Source organism: Perca flavescens, chromosome 19 (assembly GCF_004354835.1).
Source record: "Perca flavescens isolate YP-PL-M2 chromosome 19, PFLA_1.0, whole genome shotgun sequence".
NCBI lineage: Eukaryota > Metazoa > Chordata > Actinopteri > Perciformes > Percidae > Perca > Perca flavescens.
The window spans coordinates 16,724,074-16,740,109 of record NC_041349.1 but is presented as its reverse complement, the minus strand read 5'-3'; the positions used below and the strand labels follow the sequence as shown (position 1 = coordinate 16,740,109).

The following is a 16,036-nucleotide window of genomic DNA, read 5'->3' as shown; positions in this document are numbered from 1 at the left end:
TGAAAAGTATTTGTGTCTCCATAGGGAGTGGCGCAAAATCAAGTCATGTCACTTGAGGCAGCACTGGTTGGTGCTAAAGACTATGAGTTTTAAAATTGAAGAAATCTGGGTGTGTGGAGTTTGAAAGAAGTGAGCTTTCCAGACCTCTGTAGCCCGTTCCTCATTTCTTTCAGGCTTGCGGCTCGAGGCTATATTAGCTGACTGAAGGTGCTAGGTTTTGACAAGAAAGTAGAATGCGCGGAATAAAAAAGATGATATCTCTGGTTCAGTTTTTTGTGTCAACCGTCCCATTGTGAGTCAAACCATGTTATAGGAGTGCAATGCTAATTTGGTGCAGTACTCTTTTAAAGGATACAACTAGTGTAACTCCATGACACACAACACAGGACAGAAGGACAGTGTCTATGGGATTAACTCAAAATAAATAAAAGTGACCATCTACATTGTAATGAAGTTACATGTCACCCATTGCAACAGTCTGGATTATCAATGTGCTTTTAATAGTTTAATACTTTTTAGACAATAATAGAAGTCCAGCAAAGAAGTCAAGCTTTGACTACTGTACACAGTAGATTATAATGATTAAAAAGGATCAGTTTGTGTTGATTTTGGTATTTTCATGGGAGTTGTTGAAAAATACACAATATCGTCAAATTTGTATCCTTTGAAAGGAGGCAGAGAAAACTTCACCACTTTGCAGGAGTGATGAAGCAGACATGCCTTGTTGGAAACTCAGACATCTGTTTATATATTTTCCTGTCTGCTCTAAAATGATTGATTGGCGTTCTCACAACTTTCTTAATTAAAGTAATACTTCACTCTGATGTTGCAAATTTGTCAAGTAACTATTCGAAAAACATTTTTAAAAGGACGTTATAAGAATTGGTAAGCATGAAAGCCTGTGATGTTATGATACATCATCTAACTTATTAAGATTGCTCAAATATTGCTTTAACTTTAAATAAATAGATTCTGATCATGGAGGCTTGCTTTTTTCCTTTCCTAAGATCATTACTGCATACAGTAGATCTCATTGACCAGCTGGTGTCCCTCCATATGGTTACAACCAGTCCAGACACAGCAGGCTCTTTCTGTTTTATGGTCGTCTGGCCCACTGACGGTCCACTTCCTCTCTAAATGAAGGGTACAGTGCAGCAGAATTAACTCCACAGCCATAGGCAATAACTAGATGGACCCAAAACGAGACTATTGGCTGCTGCGTAATTCAGACCAGTGCCAGGTCCAAACACAATTAGTTTCAGTATGGGGTCTAACTGACTTTTGGCTCAAGTCATGGAACAATAATACATTTGAAAGGAAATTCACACAGGTTTCTCCACTTTCACCTTCCAGCTTTTCCTTTTTATTTTAGATTCATGGCCGTTCGTTCTTTTATCATTTATCCCTTCCTGTCCATCCCTCCCTCCATCCTTCGTCCTGATTCCCACAGCCAGAAGCCATGTCTGGTCTTTCTAAACTTTGTGTGTATGTGTATATGAGTGACCATGTATCTGTCTGTGTACATTTCTACCTGCCAGCACATGCAACCTGCCAGGAATTGAAATGTAATACTGTATTTTTTCGATACAATATTTCCACTGTTGCGCTGCCAGTGAATTATTATTTATATTAAAAATAACTAGGCTTCCTGTAAACCTTAAATGAAGCTGTAAAACAGATTCCCGAGGACTTGAACAGAGGGGACACTTTTAGCTGTCGGTCCGTGTTATGTAAGATGCCTCCTCTGAGTTTAAAGGACGCAGGATAGAGAAGTTGCATCGGCTGCTTTTGTTATCAAATGGAAACTGCAGACTGTGTGTGTGTGTGTGTGTGTGTGTGTGTGTGTGTGTGTGTGTGTGTGTGTGTGTGTGTGTGTGTGTGTGTGTGTGTGTGTGTGTGTGTGTGTGTGTGTGTGCGTGTGTGTGCGTGCGTGCGCGATATGGGTTACTGGGTGCATTTTAGTGCCAGCAGCCAGCTTTACAGTTGGGTATCATCTCCTGGCTGACCTGCTGCTGGGTTTCAGCTAAAGGGGTGGGGGGTGGAGTGGCGGACACAGGGAGAGAGAAAGAGAGTATGGTGAGAGGCTGGCATTGGCTCAGCAGTGGAAATTCACACCTGGCCTCTGGCTTAGCGGCCAGTAAATGAGTTGTGAAGAATACTAGTACTGTGGATTCTCTGTTGTACCCACCGTACAGAACGGCTTGTAATTCAACCTGCTTGTTTTTTAAAAGTCACAATTTACTTAAGCTTAATGACATAAACTGGAGACCTGAACTGATGCCAACAAAGACAGTGATATTATAAATTTGATGTACTGAAATAGTAGTAAAGCTCATAACTACTCTTGCTGCTGACAAGACTTGCTGCTGGGTTTTGAAGATATCCTTTGTGGATACAGGTTTTTCTGCATATTTTTTTTACATTTATTTTAAGTGTGTGTGGGTGTGGGTTGAGAAGGTTGATTTTCTCATTTAAAGAGCACCAGTGGCCAGGTTGAATCAGTGGGTAGAGCAGGCGCACATACAGTACTGTTCAAAAGCTTTAGGCAGGTATAAAAAAATGCTGTAAACTAAGAATGCTTTCAAAAATGGAAGTGTTAATAGTTTATTTTCATCAGTTAACAAAATGCAGTGAATGAACAGAAGAGAAATCTAAATCAAATCAATATTTGGTGTGACCACCCTTTGCCTTCAAGACAGCATCAATTCTTCTAGGTACACTTGTTCAAAGTTTTTAAAGGAACTGGGCTGGTAGGTTGTTCCAAACATCGTGGAGATCTAACCACAGATCTTCTGTGGATGTAGGCTTCCTCAAATCCTCCTGTCTCTTCATGTTATCCCAGACACACTCCATGATGCTGAGATCAGGGCTCTGTGGGGGCCGTGCCATCCCTTCCAGGACTTCTTGTTCTTTACGCTCAAGATAGTTCTTAATGACCTTGGCTGTGTGTTTGGGGTTGTAAGTCCTGCTGCAGAATAAATTTGGGGCCAATCATACGCCTCCCTGATGGTACTGCATGATGGATAAGTATCTGCCTGTATTTCTCAGCATTGAGGACACCATTAATCCTGACCAAATCTCCAACTCCATTTGCAGAAATGCAGCCCCAAACTTGCAAGGAACCTCCACCATGCTTCACTGTTGCATGCAGACACTCATTATTATACCACTCTACAGCCCTTCAGCGAACAACCTGCCTAATGCTACAGCCAAATATTTCAAGTTTTGACTCCTCAGTCCAGAGTACCTGCTGCCATTTTTCTGCACCCCAGTTCCTATGTTTTTGTGCATAGTTGAGTCGCTTGGCCTTGTTTCTATGTCGGAGGTATGGCTTTTTGGCTGCAACTTCTCCAGACAGTAGATGGGTGTACCTGTGTCCCACTGGTTTCTGCCAGTTCTGAGCTGAATGTGTTGTTCATCTGCTGCACTACGTTTCCTTGGCCGACCACTGCGTCTACGATCCTCAACGTTGCCTGACTTTTTGCAAGTGTACCTATAAGAATTGATGCTGTTTTGAAGGCAAAGGGTAGTAACACCAAATATTGATGTGATTTTAGATGTTTTTTTTGGTCGCTCACTTTGCATTTTGTAAATTGATAAAAATAAACAATCATTATTTATATTTTTGAAAGCATTCTTAGTTTACAGCATTTTTTCCACACCTGCCTAAGACTTTTGCACAGTACTGTATACTGAGAGGTTTATGCCTTGACGCAGAGGTCTAGGGTTCGAATCCGACCTGTGACAATTTCCCGCATGTCTTTCCCCTCTCTCTCCCCTTTCTCACCTAGCTGTCCTGTCAAAAATTAAAGGCGGAAAAGCCCAAAAAAATAATCTTAACAAAAACAAAATAATAAAGAGCACAACACCAAATTAAACAGTCCAAGAAGCTGTCTGAAAATTCCCATTTTCTCTGTTTTGATTTGGAAACTGCTGTAGTCAATACTGTCAGTTTCGTTTTTCCCAGTAATTGAAAACATTTGGATTTGCTTAAATAGAGTATGACGTAAGAGTGCAGTACCCAACTGTAATCTGTTAACAAATTAACTTTGTTTGATCCATATGTAATACAATTCTGTCTAATTCCATTAAATTCTATGGTTTAGCAGTAATGTGTCTGAAGCTATGATTGCAGTCTGGAGTCAAAGATTGGACTATTAACCAGCAGTCTCATATGGATCGCTCAAACATGCACGTTCAGTTAACCCATGTCATATGTGCATGTGTTTGAAAGGTGGACTAGAAAACTAGTCAAATTATACTATAAATGTATAATTTCTGTTACTTAAAGGGGTGCTAGAATGATTATATAGGGTATTTCACACTGTTCCTTAAGGTCTCCTAATAGGGTATGTAACATTGGTTGGGCTGAAAATGGCCCAGGACACTATTTTTTTTGGCCCTTATGCATCCCTGTGTTTTGGCTCTATTTGGAACGACAGCTTTTCTTCCAAAAAATGGTCATGAATATTTAGATGAGCTGCGCGCTGATTGGTAGAGCGAATCCCAATACACACACAATAGAGACGCACGCTGATTGGTTGAGCGAATCCCAATACACACACATTAGAGACGTGACAGCAGGTCTCATATTTTAGACACACACACACACACACACACACACACACTGCTGCCCTGCGCACAGCGCACACACACTGACACACACACACACACACACCGCTGCACAGCGCACACACACAAACACTGGCACACTGGCCCTCATTTATGAAATGTGTGTACGACCTAAAACAGGCATAGGACGGGCGTATGCCGATTCCTACGCAAAGCTCGGCATTTATCAATTTGAACGTGAGCTTTGGCTTCAAAAAAATCTCACGTCTGGTCTGAACTCGTGTACGCAAGTTTTGGAGTCAGTGTGGACTTGCGGTGCAGCATATAATCAGTTTAACAGGAGAAGGAGAAGTCATCAGTTGATCACTTATCAGCAATGGCAGATCTGGCTCTTTTAGAAGACCTCTATGCGCCGGTCTGCAACATTGTTTTAGCCTGTGGGGTTCTGCACAACATCTCGCAGGAAAACACGGTGCCATAAATGTAGCGATGGAGCCAGATGACCCGATGCCCAGAGTAGGGCTGTCCTCGACTAAAGAAATTCTTAGTCGACTAACACTTTTTTTAACACGGATTTTGTCGGCTAATCGATTAGTTGATTTAATCGACAGAGCTGTGCGCTTTGAGAGGTGGTTAAGACTAGAAAAGAGCTATATAAATGTAGTTAATTAACCATCTGTAAAACTGAGTTTCTCCACAATTAATCCTGCAAAAGCACCACTTTAAATCTTGTGTTTACCATAAATGTGCTCAGAAGTTTCTTGGAAATGAGTAATTAAGCATGAATAAGCATAAAAAATGACTAATCGACTAAAGAAATCTTAGTCGACTGAGACCAAAACGACCGATTAGTTGACTAATCGACTAAGAGGTGGCAGCCCTAGCCCAGAGAGCAGTGTCCAGCACAGCCCCAACTGGGGGCTATACGAAGGAGACAGGATATTACTCCTCGCTTTTAAAAGGTAGCCTATAGTGTTATGTTTGGCAATGATATTCAATACAGGAAACATGACAATGCACATTTTTATTTATTCTTCAAGTTTTTGTTTCTCTTTCAAGTGAACGATTTATTTCTGCCATTGAACGAGTTATTTCGGCTTGTTTTTCCAGCCCCTCTGCTGTCAGGAGACAGGGGTGGTGGTCCAGCACGGGGGGCGGAAGACACGCGCTCTCCCTCAGCTGTTACCTCGTTCTGACTCATGAATAAAATAAAAATAAAATAAAAGACACTGCATAAACTCCGGACCGCTACCGTGTGTTTATTTAAATATAAGTACACCTACATGTAGGCCTAAGAGATTGCAATATAAGCCTATATTACTATTAGGACCATAGAATACATATGTCAAGCATGTATAAATTAAAGAAACTTCAGCTGGAGTCCGATTTACTACGGCAACACTGTTGACCGCATCAGTGATCTCTTTCCATTCCGCATTCTTTCTACAGCCTTTAATACCAGTTTTCAGGCTGCCAAATAGTACACACGTTAGTGCAAATGAACCTTAGATATCAGGGTTTTAGTCTCCACCTCTGAAAAGTGCCGCTTCTCAGCCGGATTACGTCTCACCATGTCGTAAATTGCAGGGGCGAGGCCTCAAAACCGAGAATATATTGGGGCGTGATATTTAAATTACGATCGTTTCCAGCCGCTGCATTTATCAATGTACGACCATTCTTACGCTCTGATTGGTGTGATACGAACGTTTCATGAATCACACGTGAAGCCGGTCGTAAGAGGATTTCTGCGCTCATGCGCTGGTCTCTACGTTAGGTTGATAAATACTAACTAACTCACTATGGCCCTCATTTATTCAACCCTGATATCTCTGGTTCATTTGCACTAACGTGTGTACTATTTGGCAGCCTGAATTTGGCAGCCTGAAAACTGGTATTAAAGGCTGTAGAATGAATGCGGGATGAAAAGAGATCACTGATGCGGTCAACAGTGTTGCCGTAGTAAATCGGACTCCAGCTGAAGTTTAGCCTATTTAATTTATACATCCTTGACACATTTTCTATAGTCCTAATAGTAATATACAGGCTTCTATTGCAATCTAGTAGGCCTACATGTAGGTGTACCTATAATTAAATAAACACACGGTAGCAGAGTTTATGCAGTGTCTTTTATTTTACTCGTGTTCGTCTTCCTGTGCGATGTTGTGCAGAACCCCACAGGCTAAAACAATGTTGCAGATCGGCGCATAGAGGTCTTCTAAAAGAGCCAGATCTGCCATTACTGATACGTGATCAACTGATGACTTCTCCTTCTCCTGTTAAACTGATTATATGCTGCACCGCAAGTCCACACTGACTCCAAAACTTGCGTACACGAGTTCAGACCAGACGTGAGATTTGATCGCAGCCTACTCTCACGTCCAAATTGATAAATGCCGAGCTTTGCATAGGAATCGTCGTACGTTACAAAGATAGAAGGTTGAGCCAAATGAGGAGGATTTGAGAAGTTGACGTCAACTTTTAGCTTTGTTCAGATTTGCCTGTTTTCAGAGGCAGTTTCAAATTGTGAGATTTGCAGAGGAAAGGGGTGTCAATGGGATTTAGAGGTTCTATGTATGTCCTATTTACCCTCCAAACTGTCGTTATTCAACTATGACAGGGTAAAATCACCCCTTTAATGCAATAATAAAATGTTGATTCTAGGGTTTACTTTCCATACTGTAAGACAAATCAGCATCCCTAAAGCACTTGCTATTAGAAATTAAAATATTTGTGTTTTTAGTTAAAAAATTATTAATTTATAGGAAAAGGAAATACAAATATCCCATGAAAAACCTACAAGCCTGACCGCACAAGTACTTGTGTCATCAAATCTTGGTTTTGTCCATATGCTTCAACTCAGCAATGCTCTCTTCTAAAGTCATTTTTTTAATTATCTCTGCTGTCTTAAAACTTTTATAGCATTTGCTCCCCTCTGTCCTGCTGTTATTAAAGACATGTCTGAGCTTGCAGCGACCCTTTGAGCTGGGATGTTTAGCTCGTGAAGGTCTGTGGCTTCATGGGAAATGATCATAAAGCCTACCGTCCTTATGTAGGCAAATATAGCGACATGATGTTGACAGAGACTCTGTTCCAAGGCTGTATTTTTAGTTATTAGGGTAGTAACACGTTAATGGGATTTTGAATGAGGTTTCCTTACTCCTGAAATAGAACCGGAGTACAGATTAAAACATAAAAGCACAGTGGTACAGCATTAGTCAGTTAGGATGCACATAAAATTGTAGCTGAGATAATTAGTCAACCAATCGTCCAAGTCATTTTTAAAAGCAAATATGCCAGATGTTCTGTGACTCCAGGCCCCAAATATAAACACTTGTTAGTCTTCTCAGACTTGTATGATGAACTGAGTATCTTTGGGCTCCAGACAAACGATAAGACCAAACAAGACCCTAGAAAAGCCAGCCTGGGTTCCACAAAACCACAACAGGCCTTCCTAATTACCTTCTGACATCCAATAGACCGAATGATTAATTGACAATACAAACATTAGTTAACCATTTTTAGTTTAGTCATTTTGTGGTAACTCCTGAGAGGGTTTTCTAAACTTTATGACTATGGGCGTGATGGGAAAACAGTTGGTGTGAATCATATGTACATGTAAACAACTACAACAGTCATCAAAGATACAGTGGCTGTAATGTGTTTGTGGTGCTGGAAAGCTTTCTTTAAAGTGGTTTGGATTCACACGATCAAAAACACCAAAAAAGAAAATTGCGTCTACTTTGGACAGCAGCTGATAAAGCTTTTTCCCTGCAAAGTGCACCAGTAATCACTGTGAATTATGGGAATTATCAGCACAGCAAATTTCTTGTGTGAAACTTCCCGTATAATGGCTGATAAGGGCTGTTGTCCCTGGTAATAACATAATAATAATCACCATTATCTGGATTTTAGAGCTAATTTAAAGTAGTTAATTTAAAAACATCAGAGACTCATGAGATCACTGGATATCAGAATTAGACGCACATTACGTCACTGAATATATTACAGTGAATCACAGGTTTAATCAGTTAATCCGTAATTTATGAACAATCCCATGTGAAAGTAACCTTTAAACCCAGATGACACTGTGTGATGGATTCAGTCATTTATTTTCACTCCTCTGAAACGCTGTGATGCACTGAGACAAAGTTGATTGATGGTGAATGGAAGAATGTTGGAGGACCTTTATATGACCCCTGTTGCTTCGTCTTTACAGCATGTCCTCTGATCAGACTCAGGTGATGCTAATAGGAAACATACTCTGTTATGTCTGTGTCTGTGAGTGTGGGCATGTGCAGGTGATCAAAAGGGTTTTCTAATGTAGCCCATGTGTGGCTTACATGTGAACTGTAACTGGTTTTAGATGCTCATAAACCTTTCTTTGATTGTCGCATTTCTTTGCAAACTAGTAAAATGTTCTGCCTTTTTCGGTGCCACAAAACAGTTTTCACTGCTTGAAATAATTAAGAAGCTGAAATGAAATTGTCTCTTTTACCTAGCCAGTGAGATCATTTAGTCATTTTTGCCTCATTTTCCGCCACTACATGTCCAGACATGAATATGATCAAAGTCTCCTCATAAATCTGTAAAGCTGTTTTTCAGTTTCAGTCATAAAGCATTTTTCGCTGTCTTGCAGTAGCGAGCCAGTTTTTCATTTCAACTTAATTTTCTTTTTTACATGTCCATCATCCAATCTTTCCATCCATCTGTCTTTTTTTTCTGTGTGACATTAATAGTGAGCATAACTACAGTATTTCTCCTCTGCTCTTGTCCTTCCAGCATGTCCACCCGGCACCTATAAACCAGAGGCAACACCAGGAGGCCTGAGCACCTGCCTGCCATGCCCCGACTCGCACCTCACCTCCCAGCCAGGCAGCACCTCCCTCAGTGACTGCGTCTGCAAGCCGGGCTATCAGCCAATAGGCATGACCTGCCAGGGTAAGAGTAACTGATGTGTTAACGGCACTATCAGCTATATTTGATTTAGCTTGATTGGTCTCAACCACGGGCACTTGTCTGTGCGCTTTTGCAGAAAATCACTTTTGACACCTTCATTTGGTGAATTTTATGAAAACAGATTAGTGATTCCACCTGTGTCTGGTTCATGCTTTACCATTTGTTATTTTTACTATTTTAAACATTAAATGTCATGCAAGGCGTTCCCAAGGAAAAAAAAATCCCTCCTCCTAAGTGCATGCTTTTAGCTCACACCCAACAAATCAGTTAGTCAAGTCAAGCAGACCACTGTGTAGTCACCCAGCTGTGTTTGTAATGATGGGGAAAACTATATACAAGTTTTAACACGTGAATAAACATGTTTCATAAGCAAGAAATACGGGAGAGCCAATAAGGACAATGGATAAGGATAGTAAAAATGCAGTGATGCATGAGGATGAATCAACTGTAGGAGAAACACAGAAGTATGAGGTTAGTATCAGAGCATACTGTATTGTGAATCTGCTTCCAGTAATTTAAGTGGTCCTCCCATTCCTTGAAGAATGAGCCATTGATTTCCACACAGCCGTTCATGTGAACACAGCAATGTTCATTAATCATCAGTTTCATGGACTGAGTTGTGCTTTATCTTCCTCCCTCTGTGGAGATTGGGGAGGTAATGTTTGACAAACACTAATTTTTTGCTTTCATGCTTTATTATTCTTTTTGTCAGGAACATTAACTTTTGGCTTTTTGTGTGTGTGTTACATTGTTTGTTTTTGCATGTCTTTTTGTGTTAGCTACAATATGAAATTCAGGATTTTACTAAATTTTCTCCTCTCCTCTCCTCTCAGTGGTATACTGTCCAGAACTGTCTCCTCCTGAAAATGGGTTTTTCGTCCAAAATGTTTGCAACAACCACTTTGATGCAGCCTGTGGTGTGCGATGCCAGCCAGATTTTGACCTCCAGGGAACCAGCATCAGACTGTGCCAGGCTGATGGCACCTGGTCAGGGACACCTGCCAGCTGCAGAGGTGAGGAGGAAGAAGGCCACATGATAATAAAATAGAAATCATCACATATGGAGGTGTCTTGAGAGTTTACCAGTTCAACAGAACCATGCATTCACACTACCTCTAATTAATTGCTAATGGGTCGCTAGAGTAGAGTTGAGTAGAGTAGAGCTGCATCTGAAGATTATTGACATTATCGATTAATCTGCCATTGGGTTAGGGCCATTTGTCATTTAATGGATTCATTGTTTACTTTATACAATGACATCAAAATTTCCCTGAGCCCAAGGTGATGTCTTCAAATTGTTTGCTTGATCCAACCAGCAATCCAAAACTTAAAGATATTTAGTTAATAATGATATAAAAAATATATTATGTGGTGTTTTTGCTTGGAAAAAAAAAACTAAAATAGGGATTAATTAATTATCAAAACTTCTGTAAATTAATGTTTTGACGATCAACTAAATGATTAAACAACTAGTAGCTCAAATCATGACCTAATACAAGTGGTTTGAGCCATAGGCCCTGAATAAATGGATGTAGTGGCAAAGGGTCGTCATGCTACTACAAAGATTATACCAAGGGCAATAGTTTATAAGGCATTTCTTATATTTTTCCTTCAGTCTGTAAAATAAAGGTTGGAGTGGGAGGATTTGGGCGCCTACTATCACCTAATAATAATTACATTACAAAAAACAAGACAGAACTGCAAATAACCAAGATAAATTGTATTGTTGGGAAAGCAAGTAAGCACAGAAATCTGATTGGCTGCTGATGATCACAAAGAGTTGTCTTTTCTTGTCTTTTCTTAGCTTGTCGATCATGTTAATATCAGTCAAGCCTCTTGATAACTCCTTAAGGAAATAAAAAGGTGTGTTGGTGATCATATTACTTATTGGAGCTGTGTTCCAACTCCAGTTATAGCCAAATATCTCCACAATGTATACATTAGTGACATGCTTTTTGCATACTGCATCTGATTTTACAGTATTAGAGACTTTGTATTATCTTGCATAATGCACACAGTCTCTTTTAATATAATGCTCCTGGCTATGCAGTGATTACACACAAACAATGCAAGCTTATCTGATTGATTGCAGCAGGTTCCCCCACACCACATGTCTCATATGATTCCTCATTAAGCTACGGGACGTTTATCAAAGCCCTCAGAGCCTGCCGCCTCTCTTCTAATATCTGTAAACCCTCATTAACATTTATAAAGTATTAAATCAACATCTCAAGATGAGGGATATAAGTTGATCTGTTGTACTGACTTGTTGCAAGAAAAGCTAGAGTGAGATGGCGTCTGTGTGGTGGCGTGTTAAGATTGTTTTGCCGTGTATTGAGATCATATGTGTTTACACTGAATAATGATTCAGCAATTACTGGGAGACTACTGCTCTCTGCCAGGCCAGATGTTGAGAGGAAGAAAGATAGGGATGATTCAGTTAGTTAGATTGAGAGAGAGTTCATACAGGAGAGACTGAATGAAAGAAAAGGATATAAAGAAAGAAATAAACAAGGTTGTACAGCAGGAAGCAAAAGTGTGTGGCTGTTCAAGAAAGGAGAAAGTGATAATTAAAAGGAAGAGGGAGTTGGAGGTCGAGAGATTAATGAGGAAAATGCCAGTTTTAACAGAAAGACGGCATCCCTGTGACTCATAGAAATACCAAGACTCTGAATATTCAAGGGTGTATGTTGAAGATTTATAGTAGTGGCTTTGGGTATATATTTTCTGAGTGCGTATGCATATGTCTGCTTGTATGTGTTACACTAAGTCTAGTCTTTGCCACATACTGTAGGACCTCCCAGCTAGTTAAGCCCTAAGGGAGGGGGTCTCCTCTGAACCCGCCTGTCTGTCTATGGGTGGTGATGAGAAATAACACACCCTTTTCTAGACCTCAGCATAACTCAGAACAGGCACATCTTGTAGGGACTTTCACATTTTGCGTTAAATGATAGGTCCCAAGTTGTAAACGATGATGATAATAGTGCTGTACATTCCTGCTGTTGATTTACTGCTTTCTCCTCCTCTTGGGATTTATATACAATACCTGTGTTTACGACTTACACCTCATATTTAGCATGAAAACCATGTGTTAATTCTATACAGTTCTAAAATAATTTGTTTTAGTCATAATGAAGAAGCAAAAATGTCAGATATTGCAGAAGTATATTGTTTTCAGTGTCAAATATTTTCTGTGATTGTGACCATTTTATATGCCTCTAAATTGGCTAAAACAAACCATTAAAGTAGGTTGAAAAAGCTTTTTCATCCCTGTTTTGCCCTGTTTGTCACTTAACAACAGGAAGGTTTCCTTGTCTGTTTTCAAAAAATATTAAAAAGTGCTTACAGCAAATGAAACTGTAACCCAAAGGAAGTTAAAAAAAGGAAGCCATTCAGCACTTTTTTTCCTTCTGTTTTGCGGGATTGGATTTATGTTTATTCTTTTTAACCCGCAGTCCGCTCCTGCCCGCCCCTCTCTCGGCCCCAGCATGGCTTCCTGAGGTGCAGCGATGGCGGCGCCTCCTACAGGGCGGAGTGTCAGGTGGGCTGTGAGCGAGGCTACAGGCTAGAGGGAGACTCCAGACTCACCTGCCAGGCCAATTCCCAGTGGAGTGGACCGCAACCTCGGTGTGTGGGTAAGCCTTCATCACCCCAAACCTCTATATCAGCCTGTGTTTGACATCTGATGATTGAGAAATTCTGATTCCTGTTGTCATGAGGTGCTTTTTCCTTTCTCCACCATCTGCGGTATTTTTTCTATTTGTGTATTTGTCTTTCGCACACAGTTGTTGGAACACATTTGTTCTATATCAAAATGTATTATTAAACACATTAACCTATTATATAAAGAAAAAATATGATTCCAAAACAAAAGTAGGCCACATAATTCATTGTAAGAATTAAAGAAAACATTGAGAAGGCACCCCAGCCTGTTATAATGATTTGTGTGTGTGTGTGTGTGTAGTTCTAATATATATATATATATATATATATATATATATATATATATATATATATACACACAGTCTGCATGTGGCCATTTTGGCAAACATCCTGATAGAAAAATCCTAGGAGACACTAGGTCACAGTTCAATCCTAGTTTCATTAACTTTACTTCTGTCCTCACCAAGGGAATTCCTCTATCTCAACTAGTTTATTTGTTTTCATTTGTCATGTCTTTATCCAAAGTCTTGTGGTTCCCTCATCTCTGGAGTTAAATTAGATTTCTTTATTTGGTTATTCAATTTGCATTATTTTCTATGATAAATCATTCACTCAAACGCATACAATAGATTTCTGTAGCAGTACGTCTTTACTATAGCCTGACTGTATTTAACTGTAAGATCATGTTTTCTGTGTCGCTTAGTGGTTCCTGTCGGGCTAAAAAAACACATAAAGATGATTTATCAAAATTACTCTAAAATAACACATAATGTGGGTATTTCTATGTAAAAACGTGGTTTTACACACATATGTAAACACACATGAGAACATACACTCACACATGCACAATGGTTAAACATATGGTATGTGTTTGCACAGAGCCACACGACATCATCCAGAGAAGGATACATCTGCTTTCTCATAGCAAAACTACAGTACATAGTGTATATACACATGCACACAAAATGACCCACACACTTCAGAACTGATAGTTAAGTTAAAATAGTTGCACATACTCATGCCCACCACAGAGAGCACCCAGGTCAGGCACAGCAACACACAAAAAAGGGACAGTGTGAGAGTGTTTAGCCACAAACCTCCGGCCTCACTGCTCCAGCCCGCGCTGACTCACTTCCAACCAACCAGCTAGCTGCTCTATTTAAAAACTCCGACCGGTCTGCTTCCGGTAAACTCTCTCCGTTTATCGATAACTACCATCTCTTACCCCCGTGCTCTGACTGAGTTACAGCTTGTTTGTTCGACCATCACAGACTGCCGTTACCTCTTTAATGCAGCTAAGAGGACTCTGTGGGCTGCCGTTGCAGCTGAGTGGTTTGTTTTAGTGTTTGTTTGCACTGTGGTGAAACGGGATCGCCTCGGCTGCCCTGAGAGGATGCAGAGACATTTTTTGATTGAAATCTCCAATGTTGAAGCTCCCTCTCAGTGAGTGTTACCTTTTTAGCCTCTATAGCTAAAGCCAATGAAACAGGAGTTAGACAGGGAGTGAATGAGATCTATCCATCATCAAGTGAAAGCCACACTGGCCTGCATCCCAATAATGCAAAAAACTGCCTCCAGTGTTGGAGTCCTGTGGTTAGTGCTTTCTTCCCCTCACTCTTCCCAACCAAATGTTTGTTGTTTTTGTGCCAGTTTTTGATAGACAGAACCTGAAATAGCTTTATTGTTGGCATTTATAGTGGAGCCAGCTGAAATTAAGATTTTATCACATTTGGATAACACGCTCATGATCTTGGAAAAGGGTTTATTTGCTTGTTCTGTTCTGTCTTTTCTGCTCAGACCGGCCATATCTTCTAATACTCAATAGATTTGTTTTTCCGCAGCAAGCCTGATTTCATTAATGCACAATAAATTCCATTTTCAGCTCAATTCAGTACTGAAAACTTCTTTGACTATTTTTAAAGTGAACAATAAAATATGAGTCATGAGATGTGGAATCCAGTTCAACTCTTACTGCAGATATTTTTCCAGGAACAAAATGAACTATATATACAGATATCAGATTCATCTCTTGGTTTCTTCCACCCTCTTCCCAGAGGTGCGTTGTCCCCCCATTCTGACCCTGAAGAACATCTTGCTGTCGCCCCCTGCCTGCGGGAAGAGGACTGTGTCGCCGGGCTCCGCTTGCCTGCTCACCTGTCATCAAGGTTACAGTCTCCAGGGAAACAGGAAGGCGGTGTGCATGAGCTCTGGGAACTGGACAGCTAATGTCCATAAAGCCATATGTACAGGTAACATACTGTGTGTGTGTGTGTGTGTGTGTGTGTGTGTGTGTGTGTGTGTGTGTTAGTTTCCTAAAGAGGAAATTCATCTTTTCACTTTGTCTCTGATGTCAGGCTCAGCTGTAGGAGCTGCAAATTGGTTCTAGGGTCTTAACAAGGATTTGAAATACTGTATGTTGAGGTCAAATGTCAAAACTTGGGTAGGCGGAGGTTGTATAGTGCAGTTAGAGTTTTCTCACTAATTACTTTGGTAATTTTATTGGGGTAAGGTTTACATTATTTAAAGCAGTAGTTTAACATTTTTGGAAATACGCTACGAATCTAAGACCATTCCCCTGCTGTTAGAAAAACATGATTAGTAGTTATGGCCTTTTTTTGGTTGTAACTGACAGCCAGGTTTTCCTCCTTATGCAGTTTCTAAGTTTATTATACACGAACACTACAGGAAATGTACACTTATTGGCAAGGCAGAAAGAGAGGGGTTGTTAAACAAGAAAAAAAGAAAGATACAGAATTCAAGGAGGAAGATGTAAAAAGAAAACATCAGGAAACTTGGAGGGAAAATTATCCGTTCCCCCTAATGCATTTTTGTGAATGGTGAGAAT

The 16,036-nt window shown here is 40.2% G+C and overlaps 1 protein-coding gene across 5 annotated transcripts in view; it reads left to right on the top strand.

Moving 5' to 3' along the window:
* svep1 (sushi, von Willebrand factor type A, EGF and pentraxin domain containing 1) overlaps positions 1-16,036 on the top strand; it is a 112,972-nt gene that overhangs the window by 51,542 nt on the left and 45,394 nt on the right. For all 5 annotated transcript variants that reach the window (XR_003695000.1, XR_003694999.1, XM_028606202.1 and 2 more), the window contains exons 4-7: positions 9,352-9,510; positions 10,362-10,541; positions 12,984-13,163; positions 15,246-15,440. Coding sequence is in view for 3 of the 5 variants with exons in the window: in XM_028606202.1 (XP_028462003.1) it covers positions 9,352-9,510; positions 10,362-10,541; positions 12,984-13,163; positions 15,246-15,440 (714 nt within the window). In the remaining 2 variants the exon portion in view is untranslated. The remainder of the gene's footprint in view (positions 1-9,351; positions 9,511-10,361; positions 10,542-12,983; positions 13,164-15,245; positions 15,441-16,036) is intronic.